The 16644-nt window shown below is 44.2% G+C and overlaps 1 protein-coding gene across 1 annotated transcript; it reads left to right on the top strand.

The window, feature by feature from the left end:
• Positions 1-373: 373 nt before the first annotated feature.
• Grxcr2 (glutaredoxin and cysteine rich domain containing 2) lies at positions 374-13564 on the top strand. The gene is given in 4 exon segments (XM_028881689.2): positions 374-578; positions 581-708; positions 6983-7210; positions 12886-13564. Coding segments are annotated over 4 exon segments (744 nt in total). The 3' UTR covers positions 13069-13564.
• Positions 13565-16644: the final 3080 nt, after the last annotated feature.

Below are 16644 nucleotides of genomic sequence, written 5' to 3'. Positions count from 1 at the left end.
ATGTTAACAAGGTGATTGCTAATTGATCAGGGTCTAACCTTCACAGAGTTGGTACTTGATCATTGTAATAAATGTATTCACCCCCAGAGTAAGAAAAGCCAGAACTTGAATGAAGTTGGGGGTACGTTTGAGACCAGGAAGAAGACTCACTTTGTCCTCTGTTCCAGCCACTCCACATACCCACGATCACCTGCCTTTTCAGGAGGTCTATCAATATTTAATGTGTGGGTGTCAGTTGCTGTAATTGAGCATTCTCCAGAAACAACTTGAATTAATCATATGCACGAGGAGAGAAAATAAAATGCCCTTTTCTCAGAGCCTCCTCCCACTGGCTACTGGGAAGCCTGGAGACCACGGCGAGAACTTTCTGCTGATGGAGGACCCGGAAAAGAAACTGAATCAGAAGGGCGACGACAAACCCAGAAAAGTACGATTTAAAATCTCCTCTTCCTACAGTGGCCGAGTGTTGAAGCAGGTGTTCGAGGATGGGCAGGAATTAGAGTCACCCAAAGAGGAATACCCTCACAGTTTTCTCCAGGAGGCCCTTGAACCAATGGATGGGGTTTATGGGTCGGGGAAGGCCCCAAGCCGCAATTGTACTCTCCTAAGCTGACTGCTCAGAGGATCAGCGTGTTCAGGGACGGCAGTGCCTACGCTCTGGCGGGGAGCCAGCCTCTGTTCAATGACTACAAGGCGAATGACCATAAGGTTGGTATTGTGTGAGGTTACGGGCTCACAGGGTAGGCTCCTTGAAATATGTGTCTAGCAAAATGCCCAAGTGCTTCAGGTACGCATCTCGCTCAAGTTCAGCTACCGGCCAGAGCTGTAGGTTCATCAAATGGGGAGCTGTTATTAGAATAATATTTTTTTTTTTTGGACAAAACACGCAGGTTGATTACTATTGGAAAGTGTGCTGAGCATAAGCAACGTTCAAATTCCATCCAGGGTAACACACTGTAATTGGGTCTTTGGCTGAGTTTCCTCCGTGTGTAAATTAAATAGAGGTGCCGTGGTTTTCAGGTTGCCAGCCTGTCGTTTTAGAGAATTATGCAGCAGTAGGTCATTTCGTTTCCTGAAAGAATTGGATATTTGAAGGTACCCATTTTGCTCCAGCCAATTACTCTGCTGTATTTTATCCGTGTCTTGTTTTTTTTCCCTCCTTATCACCTTCCTACTGCCTGCTTTTTAAAATTGTCGGTCTATTTATTTAGTTTTGCCTTTTTGGTGCTCATTAATACGAGCGCTGGGTAGCTGGAATCCTGGGAAGAAATGGTGAGCAGTAAATCAAACAGGGGAAGTGTTTCTTGGGGAAGAAATTTGAACTAATAGTTCAATGACGCAAGCTCCTCCTGCGGGTCTCCTTAGTGTCTCTGGCAGGGATAACCAGAAGCTCCCGCAGGATTCTATTTTAAGCTAAAACAAAATAGGAAATACTCAATGATTTCTAGAATCTTAGGAGATGGCTTTGTGCTCATGGCCGTGAAAATATGAATGCTGTTTCTCTTAAGGAGTACATACAATTATTTAATGTACCTAAGTTATTAATGGTAACTACACCATGATATGTCCTCATTTTGGATGTGTTTTTTCAGATAATATTTTTAATCATTTTTGTTGTTCTTTTCCTAAGAAAATAGGTATTACAGGTACATGTTTTGGACTTGTTGATATTGGCAAAAAGATAATTGTAATATTCACAGTTATCAAAACTAATACCAGGTTTCATTTTTGTATGAAGTTGAGAGTGAAAATCCCTTATGTTAGTGGAATGTTTTATGTGTTATAAAGTGCTGCCATGGATTGTCTTCTATGACCATCATGCTCTTTATTTACTGCATTCTCAAGGGGAAAAAGGCAAGGTGTGATCATTTCTATTTTGTGAAGGAGGAAAATTATGTGCCAAGTTGATTAAAGATCACACATCATTATAGAAAATCTAAGGTGTTGAGTCAGAATAGGAATCTGGATCCCCTGGTTTTCCATACTTTAATCTCTATGGCATGTTCCTTTTTAACAAACGAGTTCATTACATAGTAATAACGATGATGATGTTGGTAATACTTATTTGTGTCCTAAGTACTTAGATATGCTTTGTGCTTACAATAGTCCTTTGTAACGGTATCTTACTTGGAAGTGAGATTTAATAAAGGCATAGTTCATACAAGTCATGGTAATTTATAATTCATATGCCAACTTTGGCAATGTAAGAATGATTTGACATAGATTTACAAAGCCAGATTAGAACACAAATATTCCAGAGAACATTTTGGATTCCTATTTGGTCTCATTATGCCTTGCCTTCTCTGTTGTTCTACCAATGGCCACATCCCACTGTCATCAGGCTCTGAGTGTGACAGGGACCATAATGGACCTGTGCAGCCCACCTACATCCAACAGTTCAGGATGGTATTCCTGAACAACAAGGAAACAAAAGCTGGGACTTCATGACTTGCCAACAGCAGATGGAGCTGTAAATTAACCCCTCATAAATGCTGCCTATGGTAGCGTGATGGGTTGCAGTTAAGTGCAGTGATTCACTTAAGTGTTTGGAACTCAGATATCTGTACATCACTATTCACAGAAATCCACAATCAATTAAAGGTGGAAACAACTTACATGTTCATCAGTTGATGAATGGCTACGCAAGAAGTGGTACAAACACATAATGGAATATTACAACACCTTAGGAAATGTTGATGTGCTTCAACATGGAGGAAGCATGAACACATTAGGCTACGTGAAATAAGACATGCACAATCAGGCAAACCTGTACCATTACAGCTACATGATGTACTTATGGCACAGGTCAATGGAGACCAAAAGAAGATGGTGGTTGTCAGGCTAGGGGTAGAGAAGAAGGTGTTGCTGGTTATGGATTCAGCATTTCAGTTTGGGGAGATAAACTTCTGAAGATAAATGTTGTACAACAATGTGAAGACCAGGGAACTCTACACTCATAAATGGTTAAAATAGAAAACCGTATGTTACGGGTTATTTTACTCTAATTGTAATAATAAAAACAAATCATGGGCTCTGGCATTTACAAAAGTCCAATTTTTTAGTACAAAAAAAAAAAAATAAAAAAAAAAAAAAAAAAAAAGTCAGACTACCTATTACCACTTCTTGTAGAATAGAATCTGACAAAACTCACGCTGAGCTCTCGACCGCCTCAGCGTCTGATCATCTCATCATGTGGTCACGAGAAAGAACTACACTTGATTTTCAATTTTACTTTTTTTTTCTACTTTGTTGAGACCCAGCGTCATCATCTTGGCCTGGGAATAACAGGAATGCCTTCTTAGGAGGGCTATTAAGATGATTAAAATAGATAATTCCTGCAAAGTGCCTGGCACCCTATATATGTTTAGCAAATGGTTCCTACTATTTCAGTGATGAACAAGTTCTTAAGGAAATGTTGAGTCTACCTTGTATTTTATGTGATAGTTAGACAAGGTGATGCTAGATAATAAAAATACATTAAGGAATAAAAACTCACTGAAATGTGTAGGGTTCATGAAATTGTGGACAGGGAAAGGAAGGGAAATAACATTTACTAAACATCCAATTTATATGTATTAAATGATCTCATACTTAAAATGTTTCAATGAGAAAGAAATTTTCAAATTGGGAAAATAGACATTTAACAGGGTTTACAGCTTAAAATAACCTGTCCATCTAACATAGTCATCAAATAACATTTGAATAAAATTAGAATTGGGTTTCCCTGACTCCAAAGCCCATTGAGTTTCTAGTATCTAACAGGACCTCTCTGCATTCATTGGTGTCTGGATAACTGTCTCTAGGCATGTGGCTACAGAAACCAGCACGGATACAGATACTTTCCCATGTAAACTGCCATTCTAGACAATATACAAAAAGCTAAAGGGTTCTTGACTCCATCTGGCCCTCTGTACCACAAGAGTGGATTTTCCTCACAGGCAGCTTGATGTACCCAGACCTCGTAAACTTCAGTTACACCCAGAGAATTTGCTCAGACACAGCGGGGAATCTGGCTGGCAAGAGGACTGAAGTTAAACACACATTCAGAATGATCAGGACCCTTCATCTTCGGAGTAAAAAATATTAGATGTTGACCGCTTTAGGGGCAGGGAGTAGAAGCATGTGATCATCCATTCTTTGAGCACACTGAGAGTTTAGTCTTCAAGAGAAGAAACTGAAAGAAAAGAGCCCTAGATGTGAGGAAACTTCCTGGTAACTGAACCTTTTGGCTGTTACAGGAAGTAGAAACAGAACCTTCCAAAAGTACTACCGCCCTTATCTCCCGATGCCAGAAACTGATAGTCCAGAGTGTGAAATGGGAATCCAGTGTGCATAAAACAATAGGAAATGGAATCTGCTACAGGATCCCTTGAAGAGGGAGAAAAGAGGGCCAGACAGGAAACCTGTGGCCTAAGTAATCATTGAAAAGCCCATGGCTGTTTGCAGGAGTCTGAATGCTGACATCTTCCTCGTGTTAGAGTCCAACTGAATACTTTAAATATGAGAGTGTTGAACTGTGGCATCATTTAAGTAGACTGCGTTTATATAGTTTTAGAGTCAGGAAAAATATTCCATGCTGGGGTGTTTGGCTGTACAGCATGAGTGTGCATACATTATTGAAAAGTTGTTTTTAATAACAGCAGTGATGACGCCCACACTTGCATATTATCAAAAACTTTTGCAAACCCCATTTTTCTGTATCTTTCATATCATCTCCATAAGGTGATATCATTCTTAGGTAGTAGAGTAAAAATATGTAATCATGGGAATAAGGCCAGCACAGAAGTCAGGAAGGGCCCTAGAGCTTGGTGTCTTAAGCATTAACCCTTTGGGGGTGTGTCGAGACAGGGTCTTTCTGTGTAGCCTGGGCTGTCCTGGAACTGTGGCCTCAGACTCACAGAAATCCACCTGCCTCTGCTTCCAGAGTGTTGGGATTAAAGGCGTGCACCACCACCATGCCCAGCTAGCATTAACTCTTAAATTATTGAGCTTGACAATGCTGGAAGCCCCCAGTAGGGAGAATGGATAATGTGTGGCAGGACCCAGGAGTTTCAGCACATCTGTGTACTACCAGTGTGGAAGTACTTTTGCATTTAAGGAACTAGCTTGTCTGTGCAAGTGCCTACCAGCTGGATGTCAAGACGCAAGCAGATGACCAAAATGGAGTGCATCAGAGTGCGTGACTGTCCTGCACCTTGTAACTAGTAGACATCAGATCTGGACTCCAAGACTGTTTCCTTCCAGACTGTGTAGCTGGGCAGAACTGTGTGTTCCTGGTCAAGTGGTACCTGAGCATTTACTCTTCTGGTTGTCTTTCCCTCTCCTGTTCCACCTCCTCTTCCTCCTCTTCCTCCTCCCCCTTTCTTCTCCTTCTCTTCCCTCCTCTGCATTCTGGACTCTCTGAACCCAAGGCCTCACATATGCTTGGCCAATTCTCTGCCACCAAGCTACAATCTTACATCCCTGTCCTCCATCCAGCTTCTTTAGTGTACTATAGCATTGCCTTTTTTCCCCCCATGAGCAAAGCATTAGGTAACACATGGTAAAACCATAGTAGGAGACATTAGCTAATAATGATGATTGTTTGGAAGTATATTGACATAAAATAGTCCATATTATTTGAATAACAAAAATGGATTATGACGGTATATTTACTGACATATCTGTTGCAATTTGATATATATGATATATAGAGATATATGTGGGAAGAAAGGAATGCTTGTGAATAGTGCAGTATAGGTGTTAAGAATATGGGAGTTTGAAGCCAGGCGGCAGGGGTGGCGGCACACGCCTTTAATCCCAGCACTCAGAAGGCAGAGGCAGGCAGATCTCTGTGAGTTCGAGGCCAGCCTGGTCTACAGAGCGAGATCCAGGACAGGCACCAAAACTACACAGAGAAATCCTCTCTCAAAAAACAAACAAAAAAACAAAACAAAACAAAACAAAACAAAAGAACATGGGAGTTTGGAAAACAGGCATAGTGGTATACGCCTTTAATCCCAGCACTTGTGAGCAGATGCAAGTAGATCTTTATGAGTTTGAGGCCAGTCTGGTTTGCATAGTGAGTTTCAGGCACCAAGGCTATGTAGTAAGACCCCATCTAAAGAAAGAAGGAAGGAAAGAGATAAAGGAAGAAAGGAAACAAAGAATATGGGCATATGGGCGTTGGGGACTGGAGAGTTGGCTCAATGGTTAAAAGCACTTGCTGCTCATGCAGCGGCACCAAGTTCAGTTCCCAGCACCCACTTGGTGCTCATAACTCCAGTTCTAGGGGATGCAATGTCCTCATCTGACCTCTGCAGGCAACAAACGTGTATGAGGTGCACACACATATGTGTAAGCAAAATACTCATACACATAAAGTAAAAAGAATGAATCTAAAATTAAAAAAAAAGAAAGATATTAGGTTTGAATCCCAGTCACAGTTTCCAAGTCACTCTGTTACCTTAGTGAGGTACTTGACCCCACTGAGACTTACTCCTTACTTGTAGAGTGTGGATACCATAGCATTTACTTCACATGGATGTTTGGTAGGGAAGTGATGTCAGCAAAATGCTTAGCATGATGTCTGGCACACAAATAGTGTTCAGTAAGTGGTACGAGATAGTGTTATTTATGCATAGACAAATGGAGAAAAATTTGTATAAGACTAAATAATCCCTTTGCCTGTGCCCAGCTCTGCACTGGCTGTCCTGGGGTGTCCTGGCTGTTCTGGTGGGACCAGAAGCTCTGGATTCTGACCTCTACAGTCTTGCCCTCCGAGTGGTTCAAACTCCCTTGGTTCCCATCCTCAGCAAGAAGGAAAGTGACCCTTCTTACTTTTTAGAAAGAATACATGAACCTTGGAAGGAAGCCTTGGGTGGGATGAGTCACAGGTTGGATGAGTGCACAGCCCTTCTCTTCTGTTTCTTGGACAGGGCATTGAACAGGCTCCGCAACCCTGAGTTTGGTGACTGCTGACGCTCACTCTCTGTTTCTCTAGCCTCCACCTATTATAGACTTTGGGAAGATAATCATCTATACAAACAACCTGAAAATCATCCGAACCCCGATGGACAAAAGGGACTTCATGAGGAAAATCCTCCAGAAGGAAGAGGCTGCAGAAGAAGAGGCTCTGATGAGCACAGGAGAAAACGATGGAGACAGGGAGCAAAACGACAGTCCCCTGCCGGAGACCGAAGGCACATTTCTCCATAATCAGCACACACAGGTGTGTCAGCACCACTGATCGCCCCAGGCTGGCCTGCAGCAATAGCCTGCAGACTGCTCTGCTTCTGCAATACCTCCCTAAACATTTTTGAACAGCAACACTTACAATACTTGTTGAAGTGTGATGGGGTTTTAAAGTCTATGGGCTTGTAATGGCATAGTCTTAATATAAATTCACATTTCTTCTATATTATATATTATTATAGTCATGCTTATAAATTCCTATTTTAAATATTTGTAATTTTTTGATGACTTCTTTTCATATCTGATTAGGAATCTGTTGCTTCAATGAACTTATGAACACTGGGTTTTAGAGATGGAAAAAAAATCAGCTCTGTTCTATTTTATTTATTTATTTTCCTGAGAAAGGGTCTACAGCTCAAGCTGGCCTCAGACTCCCAACATAGCTAAGGATGATCTTGTCCTTGACCCTTTACATCTGCCTCCAGAGTGCCGGGATTACAGATATGTGTGCCACTGCACTAGGTTCATATGGTGCTGGACATTGAACCCAGGGCTTCCTGCATGCTAGGCAAGCACTCTACCAATTGACCTACATCCAGCCCCAGCTCTGCCTTTTCTTATGGACTGCAATATACTGAATCTTTGCAATATGCTGAAAGTAAACAGTTGAGTCACATGTTGCTGTGAGCACTCCAGGGTTCCTTGGATGCAAACTTTGTTTCTGTGGGACTCACTCTAATATCCCATGAGTTGGACTGGAAAATGGGAGAAGGGCTTTGGGGACCTGAATGATGCCCCTGCTCTGGGAGGACTGAGGTAAAGAGAATAGAAAAGTCATGGCCAGTTTTGAGTGATGACCTTAGGCCAAGGCGACAGGTCTCTCTGCTCTCATCTCTCTACCTTACATGGCTGCCTAACTCTCCACATTGCCTTTTAAAATCTATCTTCTCTCTTCCTCTCCTGCTCCATCCCCACCACCAGAAAGAACATAAGCCTCTTGGACTTCAGAAAAAGGCTCCTGAAGCTTGGGTCACATCCACACTTGGAGCTGATCTCACACCCAATGCAGTGCTTTTGAAATGAGAATCTCTGTTTCGGTCACTCCCTTCCTAGCCCTTCAGCCCCTCAGAGCATTCAATGGTGTTTGTTCCATTGCCTGGGATAAAACCAAATCTCTTCATGTGTTTTAGAAAGCCCCGGGTTTCCCGGCCAGTGCTGGCCTCTCTGGTTTTATCTGGCACACATCTCTCATGCCCTTGCTCCCTCTCCTCCTTCCACTGTCCATCTGTCCATCTCTCATAGGTTCTGTCCACTCTCTGGCCAGAGGCAGATCCCCTCTTCACGCCCCAGGTCTTGCATCCTCTTGCCTTTAGTTCCTGATATCTTGATGGCTCCCATGAGGATAACATACTCAGAATAAACCCATCAGAACCTGTACGCCTCTTCACAGTTGCAACTTTACTTTCATTTTTGTGATTATGTGATTAAGATTTGCTCATACTTACCAGGATTTGATCTCCGCAAAGGCAGGAGATGTATTCATGTTGGATGCAACACTGCAGTTCTCACGTTAAAAAAAAAAAAGCCTGGTATATAACTGATGTTCAGTCAATATTGTCTGTGTGTGGAAAACATAATGGGATTTGGAACCAAGCATTAGCTGGTAAGAAATACCCCACTATTGCTTTGCTTTCCTCGTCTTCTGCAAGAAGTATGCAGAACCTAGCATGCCAGCAGATGACAACCCGAACATTGTGAACATCACTTTTCCTCTTTATACATTCATTCCATTATTTTTCCTATTGTGTTTTAACTTGGAGGGACCCCCCAACACACACACACAGAAGAGAGTAAGAAATAGGAAGGTGCAGGTCACCCCATAGCCCCGAAAGAAAAGCAATGGCAGGCTCCGTGTGACAATTACCTTTCAATTCAATTTGGAAGAATCCAGAGCTTCTTTTTCTGTAGCGCTGTAAACGAGGGCACAGTTGTGTGGCAGAAGGTTGCCGGGAAAGGTTACGCTTTCCTTGTCTGTCCTTTAAACTCCTTTTTAAATTACTATTTGTTTGTTCAATCCCTGGTGTAATGAATGCCCAGACAAGTTTTATTCTAAAAGAGAGGGTCAAAGAACATCAAGGAGACCCTTCTGGCTAAGAGACACTTTGCTCTGCTATATGTAACTGGGAAGAGAGATCCTGATGAAACTGTAGAGCAAGGCGGAAAGCCGGGCCACCTTGAACCTCTGTGGACTCCAAAAGCAAAGGAGAAGAATAATGTGCAGGGGGAGAATTCTGGTTCTGTGCTTGGTGAGATTGTAACTGTAAATCTCCGGGTGCTTTAATGCTTCATGCAGCGATCTCATTTTTGAGATCGTAAGACAATAATAACAGCAATAGCTACTGATTGCGGAAGGCCTGGGAGGGCCAGCTACTATTCTCAGTGTTTGTCCACACAATAGTTCTTTTCATTCTCGTAAAAACCTCTTGGAGCGCCGGGTGTTGGTGGCGCACGCCTTTAATTCCAGCACTCGGGAGGCACAGCCAGGCGGATCTCTGAGTTCGAGGCCAGCCTGGGCTACCAAGTGAGCTCCAGGAAAGGCGCAAAGCTACACAGAGAAACCCTGTCTCGAAAAACCAAAAAAAAAAAAAAAAAAAAAAAAAAACCTCTTGGAGCATGTCTTACTCTGCACCTGGGGAAACTGAGGCTTGGAGAGGTCAATAACTCGCCAGAGGTCACTAGAGACAGCAGTCAAATTAGGTCCACGTGCCAATGTCATGATCACAGGCACTTTGCTCTGCAGATTCTGGCTTTGTGCTGGTCACCGTCTTCAGAGCTGTGCAAGCCTGCGTGTCTGCAGGGAGCACATAGAATGACATACCAGAGTAGGAAGTGAATTGAGAGGCTCTGCTAGGCTCTTGAGCCTAAACTGTGCTGTGCAGCTATGTTTTATACCAGGAGCTAAATATTTTGAGAAGAATTTTAAGAGGGTTCCTCTGATTCTTGTGCCTGTACTTAGGGCTTTTTTTCTTCTGTTGAGTTGACTTGTAATAGTTTTTGTTTTATCTTTTATTATTTTATTTTGTCATGTTTTGTTGTTATCTCTTAGAAGCCTGTTCTTTTCTGAGGAGAGACAGAAAGGAGTGGATCCAGAGGGGAGTGGAGGTGGGTTGGAAATGAGAGGAGTTGAGGGAGGGAACACTATAATCGGGATATATTGTATGAGAAAGAAAATAATTTATTTTATTTTATTTTTTTGTTGTTGTTTTATTTTTCAAGACAGGGTTTCTCTATGTAGCCTTGGCTGTCCTGGAACTCACTCTGTAGGCCAGACTGGCCTGGAACTCCCAGAGATTCACCTGCTTCTGCCTCCCAAGTGCTGTGATTATAGGCGTGCACCACCACCGCCCTGCTAATAATCTATTTTCAATGAAAAGAAAAAAGAAAAAGAGGGCTTCTCACACATGGTTATGCTTGTTTACTGGAAGGCGAACATGTGAAGAAAAATTGTGCCAGGCACTGCTCTGAATGTGACTCTGGATGTCTGGGAAGCGAGGATGAAGCAGCTGGGAAGCTTCCTGTCATGGACTCAGGAAGGCTCAGCGTCTCGAGGGGTAGCCCTGCGTGGGGCTCCTGAAAGGCGAGCGTGGGTGGATAAGTCTGTTTAGAAGGAACTGAACAGCTGACATCTGGAACAGGTGGGAATGGGCAGGGCTGTGTAGACATGCCCCAGGACAAGAGCCCGAAGCTCTGTGAAAGAAGAGAGGTTTAGATTTAAAAAAAAAAAAAAAATATTTTAGATCTGCTGAGGTTACTCTTGCCGTATCAGGAGGTTTCATCAGGAGAGAAAGTATTTGTTAAGAGGGTTTGCCAAATTGTTTTCCCTGAGATGGTCAGGATGATAGGCAACTCAATTGGCTTGAATGGAGAAAGTGTCTCACAAGAAGGGGTAACTTTGTACTGGAGTTAGTGCACCTGGGCTAGGAACACGGGTGTGGGAGAACCTGAGATGGGTGAGAAAGGATGTTTAGAAGCTGAACTGGACAGGCTCGTTAGTAAGTTGACCTGGCAGTCAGTCTGGTCTGCAGCCTGCTCCTCGGGAGATTCAGTTTATAAAGAGTGTGAAATTGCTGATTTCTGTGAGATGTCTCAGACATATTGTCTCGAGACATAGCCGAGGGGCATTTTCTGGAGACAGGAGACGATTGGCTGATTTTATGGAAAGCTTAGGATATGTAAGGGGACAGGAGACTGTGTTTGCACGTGCTCCCTTGCTAAATATTCCAGGACTCAGAGGGTGGGCATTTCCAGTCCTGTTTTATAGGTAGAGGGAGAGAGTAGGAGAGGCTAAGCCAAGGGTCCCGCTGGGCTGCCTGCATCAGACATCAGCCTCCACATTCTAGTCTATTGACTCCACAGCCAGAGTTTTTCTTCTTATTGAGAATTTCATACACACATATAATATGTTTTCTTTTTCTCTTTTGATATAGGGTCTCACTATGTAGCTCTGGCTGGCCTGGAACATGCTATGTAGAACAGGCTGGCCTTGAACTCATAGTATCTGCCTGCTTTTTCCGCTCCTGAGTGCTGGGAATTAAAGGCGCGTGTTACTATGCCTATCCATATGTAAAGTGTTTTGATCTAATCCCCTCCCCATTTCCCACCCTTCAACCTCTCCCCTCAACTTTCCCTCCTTACTTCACAATCTTTCTCTCTTAAAGAAAAAACACTGAGGTTGGGGATCTAGCTCAGTGGTAGAGTGCTTGCCTAGCAAGCGCAAGGCCCTGGGTTCGGTCCTCAGCCCTGAAGTAAAACAAAAAACAAAAAACATTGAGTCGACTTAGTGCTACCTGTAAGTATACAGGTGTGGGACCATCTACCTGAACACAGGTCGCCTTTCAAGGGCCGAATTCCTGAAGAAAATTGGCTCTTCTTTCCCCAGCAGCCATCAGTTGCCAGTAACTTCTCACGTAGGAGTGGGACTCCATGAGCCTTTACCCTGCCATCTCAGATGAGGACTTTTAATCATTGGGCCTTCCACAGCTCTCAGAGAGAATAAAATATTAGAAGAACTCAGAGCTAACTCATTCACTCACCCTGCCTGCCAATTGCAGAAAACATCCCTTCTTGAACACCTGGTAGTGGACAACCACAAGGAGGGGTTATGTGGAGTCCGGTGCTCCGTTCCAAAGGATCAAAACCTGCCTCCTCTTCTTCCAGGCCATGTGTCTGACACTGCCAGGTAGCCTCTCCCTAGGGCATTTTCCTACCACACTCGGGTGATGGTATGCACTGGACTCTTGTGAGGGTGCCTTGAACGAGACTCAGGAAAGCCTTGGGGAGGAAGCGCCTGGTTTCTTTGAGCACCTGCTGAGGTTTGTTACACAGGCTTGTCACTCTGTCTGGCAGGGAGAAAAGTCATGTCTTCCCTTTATGGAGCTTGTATCAGTTGGGAACAAGGGTGATCAAGAGCAGAGAGGTGAAGAAGGCCAGATGTGGTGGCAGAAGATGTTGCACTCATGATGTTCATCTGAGAAATCCTCTCTGATGAAATTGCCATTCTGTATCCTGGCCATTTCCCTCATTTGCATCGATGGGAAACATTTTCTCCAATTCTGCTCCGGTCTTTGCCAAGACCTAGCCCTGTTTTGATCTCTGTGAAAACGGTAGGCTTGAGTCACTGGTCTAACTGGAAGCCTGACTTGTCTCTTGCAGGATGGGTTGGTCCCTGAGGACAGCTGTCTCCACTGCCAGGGGTCGGGCATCGCCACCTGCTCTCTGTGCCATGGCAGCAAGTTCTCAATGCTGGCTAACAGGTTCAAGGAGTCCTATCGAGCCCTCAGGTGCCCTGCCTGCAACGAGAATGGCCTGCAGCCTTGCCGAATTTGCAGCCCGTAGTCTGTCGCCCTGGTTTTCCCATCTGCTTTCCTTGCACTCTCACATGCTACTCCTAATAACCCGTCCCTCTTCCTCCTGCTTCTCTCAGAAAGGGAGCCGCTGCAGCTGCAGTCGCTCCTACCACTGGCAAATCTCAAGTCATTTGATGGCATTTTGTGGAGCCGGTAACATCTCCGCATGGGTCTAAGTAACAGGGGCACGTTTGAATTAGAATCTGCTTTGGAACTGGATCTAAAATTATCCTTCCAGGCACACGTGCATGCCTCTCATTTGATTTAGCTCAGTCTTCCCCCTGCACCAGTGAACAAATAAATAAATGTACCCTTCAGGCAGCAGGTTGAAGTCATTTTCCGGGCTGGGAGTTATTTTGCAAAAATAATGTGGTGAAAAAGGAATCAAGAAGTGGATTTCCAATGAACCAGATTCCTGTTGCTCATAATGCATCCGAAACGGTCATTGGTCAAATTGAATTTCTAATGAAGCAGAAGAGGGGAGGTACAGCTAACACTGGTGGCCCTGGTCCTGGCAGGCCTCTGCAAGCAAAATAGCATGCTCATCCCAGAGACCGGTGAGCTGAGGAGGCCCTCTTTCCGTAGCCGCTCCTATGTGGCAGAGTGCTCTGGCACAGGCTAGGCAGGCAGGGAGCTGCACTCCCACTCAGGTGGGGATGATGCATGATATTTCTGTGTGCCTCTACCTGGTAAGGTTATAAAGCCACGCCAAACCTATTTGTGATAAATTTGGTGCTCAAGCACGTGTTTGTGGTAAGAATTCTGCCGGCTCCTGAGTAAATTACCAAATACACAGGTCTATTTCAGGACTACGATCTAGCCAGCGTCTCTTTAAAATGGACAGCAGGTGTTCTGTGCTGATCTAAGGAAACTCTAAAAGAAAAACCAAGAGGGCTGATTGTTAGACATTGTGTTTCTACCGCCCACGCATGTGCACGTGAAGGGTGACTCTTCCCTCTTAAAAACCATTATTAAGTTTTAAAACCACGCTTGTTGATGAACTTTTGTAGCTTGCACACCCACTCCCCACGCTCAGAGAGAATGACACCGAAATCCGTTACCTAGCGAGACTCGTGGCTTATCTCCGATAATAGTTCTGACTTTGTAGCTTAGTGATTCTTCAAGGTTTGTTATTCTCTTAGACTCTGTTAAATCAACAGTGGGTTGCACGTGGGCGATATGAATACTTCTAATAAAAAGATGCAGACGCCCTTGGAGGCCACGATGCTCTTGTCTGCTTCCTTGTTGCCCGCATGAGTCCTTTGTGTCTGGTGTCACTTGTTTCCTGCCTCCCTGCGTGGTTCTTACAGCTGCTCACCTTTCCGCCTTCCTAGCGCAGCAGCAGAAGGGGTGATGTCAAGAGACCTTTAAGTACTTTACTCTTTGATGGGAACATTCTGCCGCAAGCATGGTTTGACTCCCCAACCCCACCCCACCCCCCGGCTATACACACACACACACACACACACACACACACACACACACACACACACACGGCAGTATTGAGGTGCTTGAGGCCTCAGGTAACCCAAAGACACCAGGCCTTTGGCATCTTGTGGGTCTTACAGTTTAAGTGGAGACAGATGTGCAACAGGTAAGGTAGTTCAAGTGTAGTGTGTAGTGTGGCTTTACTAGGATGGACTAATTGCAGGATGGGATTTATGTCTTTGGAGTAAAAGAAGGATACATTGTTAGCCTTAGTGGGTTGGTTTTTCTTTTGGTGCTGAGGATTGAATCCAAGGTCTAGCACATGCTAAGCATGTATTTTACCTCTGAGTTATCTTTCGCTACTTCCTTGGTAGACTTAGGGAGGCTGCGCAGAGAAGAAGGTGTGAGAAGTGTTGGCTTGTCTTTCTTATACACACACACACACACACACACACACACACACACACACACACACGATTGTCATTCCCTCACCTGTCCTGCATGCTCTAAAGGGTGGGTAGCTTTTTAAATAATCACACACTAAATATGTTATTAATGGCTACACTAATTATGTTCATCCAGTAGGTAGGTATTTATTATTGTGGTAGAAACACAACATCTGACCTCTTCATAAGATATTAAATATATTAAACCTTATTGCTGGATCACTATAAACTTCTGAAATCATGAGCCAAAACTAAATTTTCTTCTTGAAAAAACAAAAAAACAAAACGAATACCCACTGAGCATCAAGGATATAGAAGCAGGCAAAAAGACAAGTTCCTGGTTCCTCTGGAGCTTATATTTTGGTAAACGTATGGATGCCTAAATACATATATTTATGTAATACTCACATATGTGATAGCCGTATAAAATGCTACAGAGAAATATACATTTATACACTACAGCTATGTACAGAATGTATAGCTTGTTAGAAAGGGATACATCCATGCTAAAAATAAAGCATCTCACGGGACTAAGAGCTGGAAGTGGTTGTGGAATAGCGACGCTGAAAAGTGTCTTCAGAAAAGGCCTAGCAGAACTGTGTTGCAGTGAGCCCTGGAGATGTCTGGGGTAAGAGTAGACCCCACAGTGTTGGGTGGCGGGAACCTTTCTCGGAAGCCGTGGTAAGAACGTGGGCTTCTGGTCAGTCAATGTCACATGCACCTCTTCTATACTTTCCCCTGGACGAGGGGAACAGGAGCCTGAAAACTACACTTCCCAGACTCCTTAGCCTGATGGCATTCAGGCCATTTCTGCCAATGAGAAGAGCTGGCAGGAGGCTGCGCACGGGAGGAAGAAAAACTCTCCATCTCCCCCAACCCCCACCCCACCCCCCGCCCTTCTTCAAGCCTGGCAGCTTTTGCCACATGGCTTCTGCTCGAGCAATTAGGAATCTTTGTAACCAAATCCCGTAATGCGTTCCCCGTTTGAAATGTTGAGAACGGGCATTAATGTTTGAGCAGAGGAGAATCATGACGCCGTGTTTGAGCCGCTCGGCTGCTGTGTTGGGAAGGGAGGGGTAAGGGGAGAAGTGGAGGCGGGCAGGGTCGATGATGGCAGAGATGCTGGTGGTCGCTCACGGTAGCTAGAGCCCGTGTAGTACCAACTGGTCCAGCTATGGATGTGTTCTGAAGATGGAACTATGGGGTTTGTTTACTCCCCTTTGTCTTTAGAAATCTCGTTCTGTATTCTTTGTCTCCTTAATAACTACACCAGAATATACACTTCCTGATTTGTGTCTTCCGCGCCCGGGGTGGGGGTGGGAGTGGGAGTGGGGGGTCGGGACTGAGGACACTTTAGGGCAAGGTAGACTGGTCCTCTTAGGACTCAGAATCCCTACAGTTGGAAACAAGTGTGAAGGTTCCAGAACATCATTTCGACAATGCTGTGATTACAATGCCATGTCCTCTGAAAGTGCAGGATTTTTTTTTTTCCCAATGAACAAATGAACGTTTCACAGAGTATGATGGCCCCTGCCTGTAAGCCCAGCGGTGGGGAGGTAGAGGCAGGAGAATGCTGAGTTTGAGATCAGCCTGGGTTATATAGTTAGACCCCGTCTCAAACAAAAGCATAAACAAACCACCACCACACACACACACACACACACACACACACACACACACACACACACACA

Source organism: Peromyscus leucopus, chromosome 19 (assembly GCF_004664715.2).
Source record: "Peromyscus leucopus breed LL Stock chromosome 19, UCI_PerLeu_2.1, whole genome shotgun sequence".
Taxonomy (NCBI): Eukaryota; Metazoa; Chordata; class Mammalia; order Rodentia; family Cricetidae; genus Peromyscus; species Peromyscus leucopus.
The sequence above is the reverse complement of the archived record's forward strand: the minus strand, read 5'-3'. Positions and strand labels throughout refer to the sequence as shown.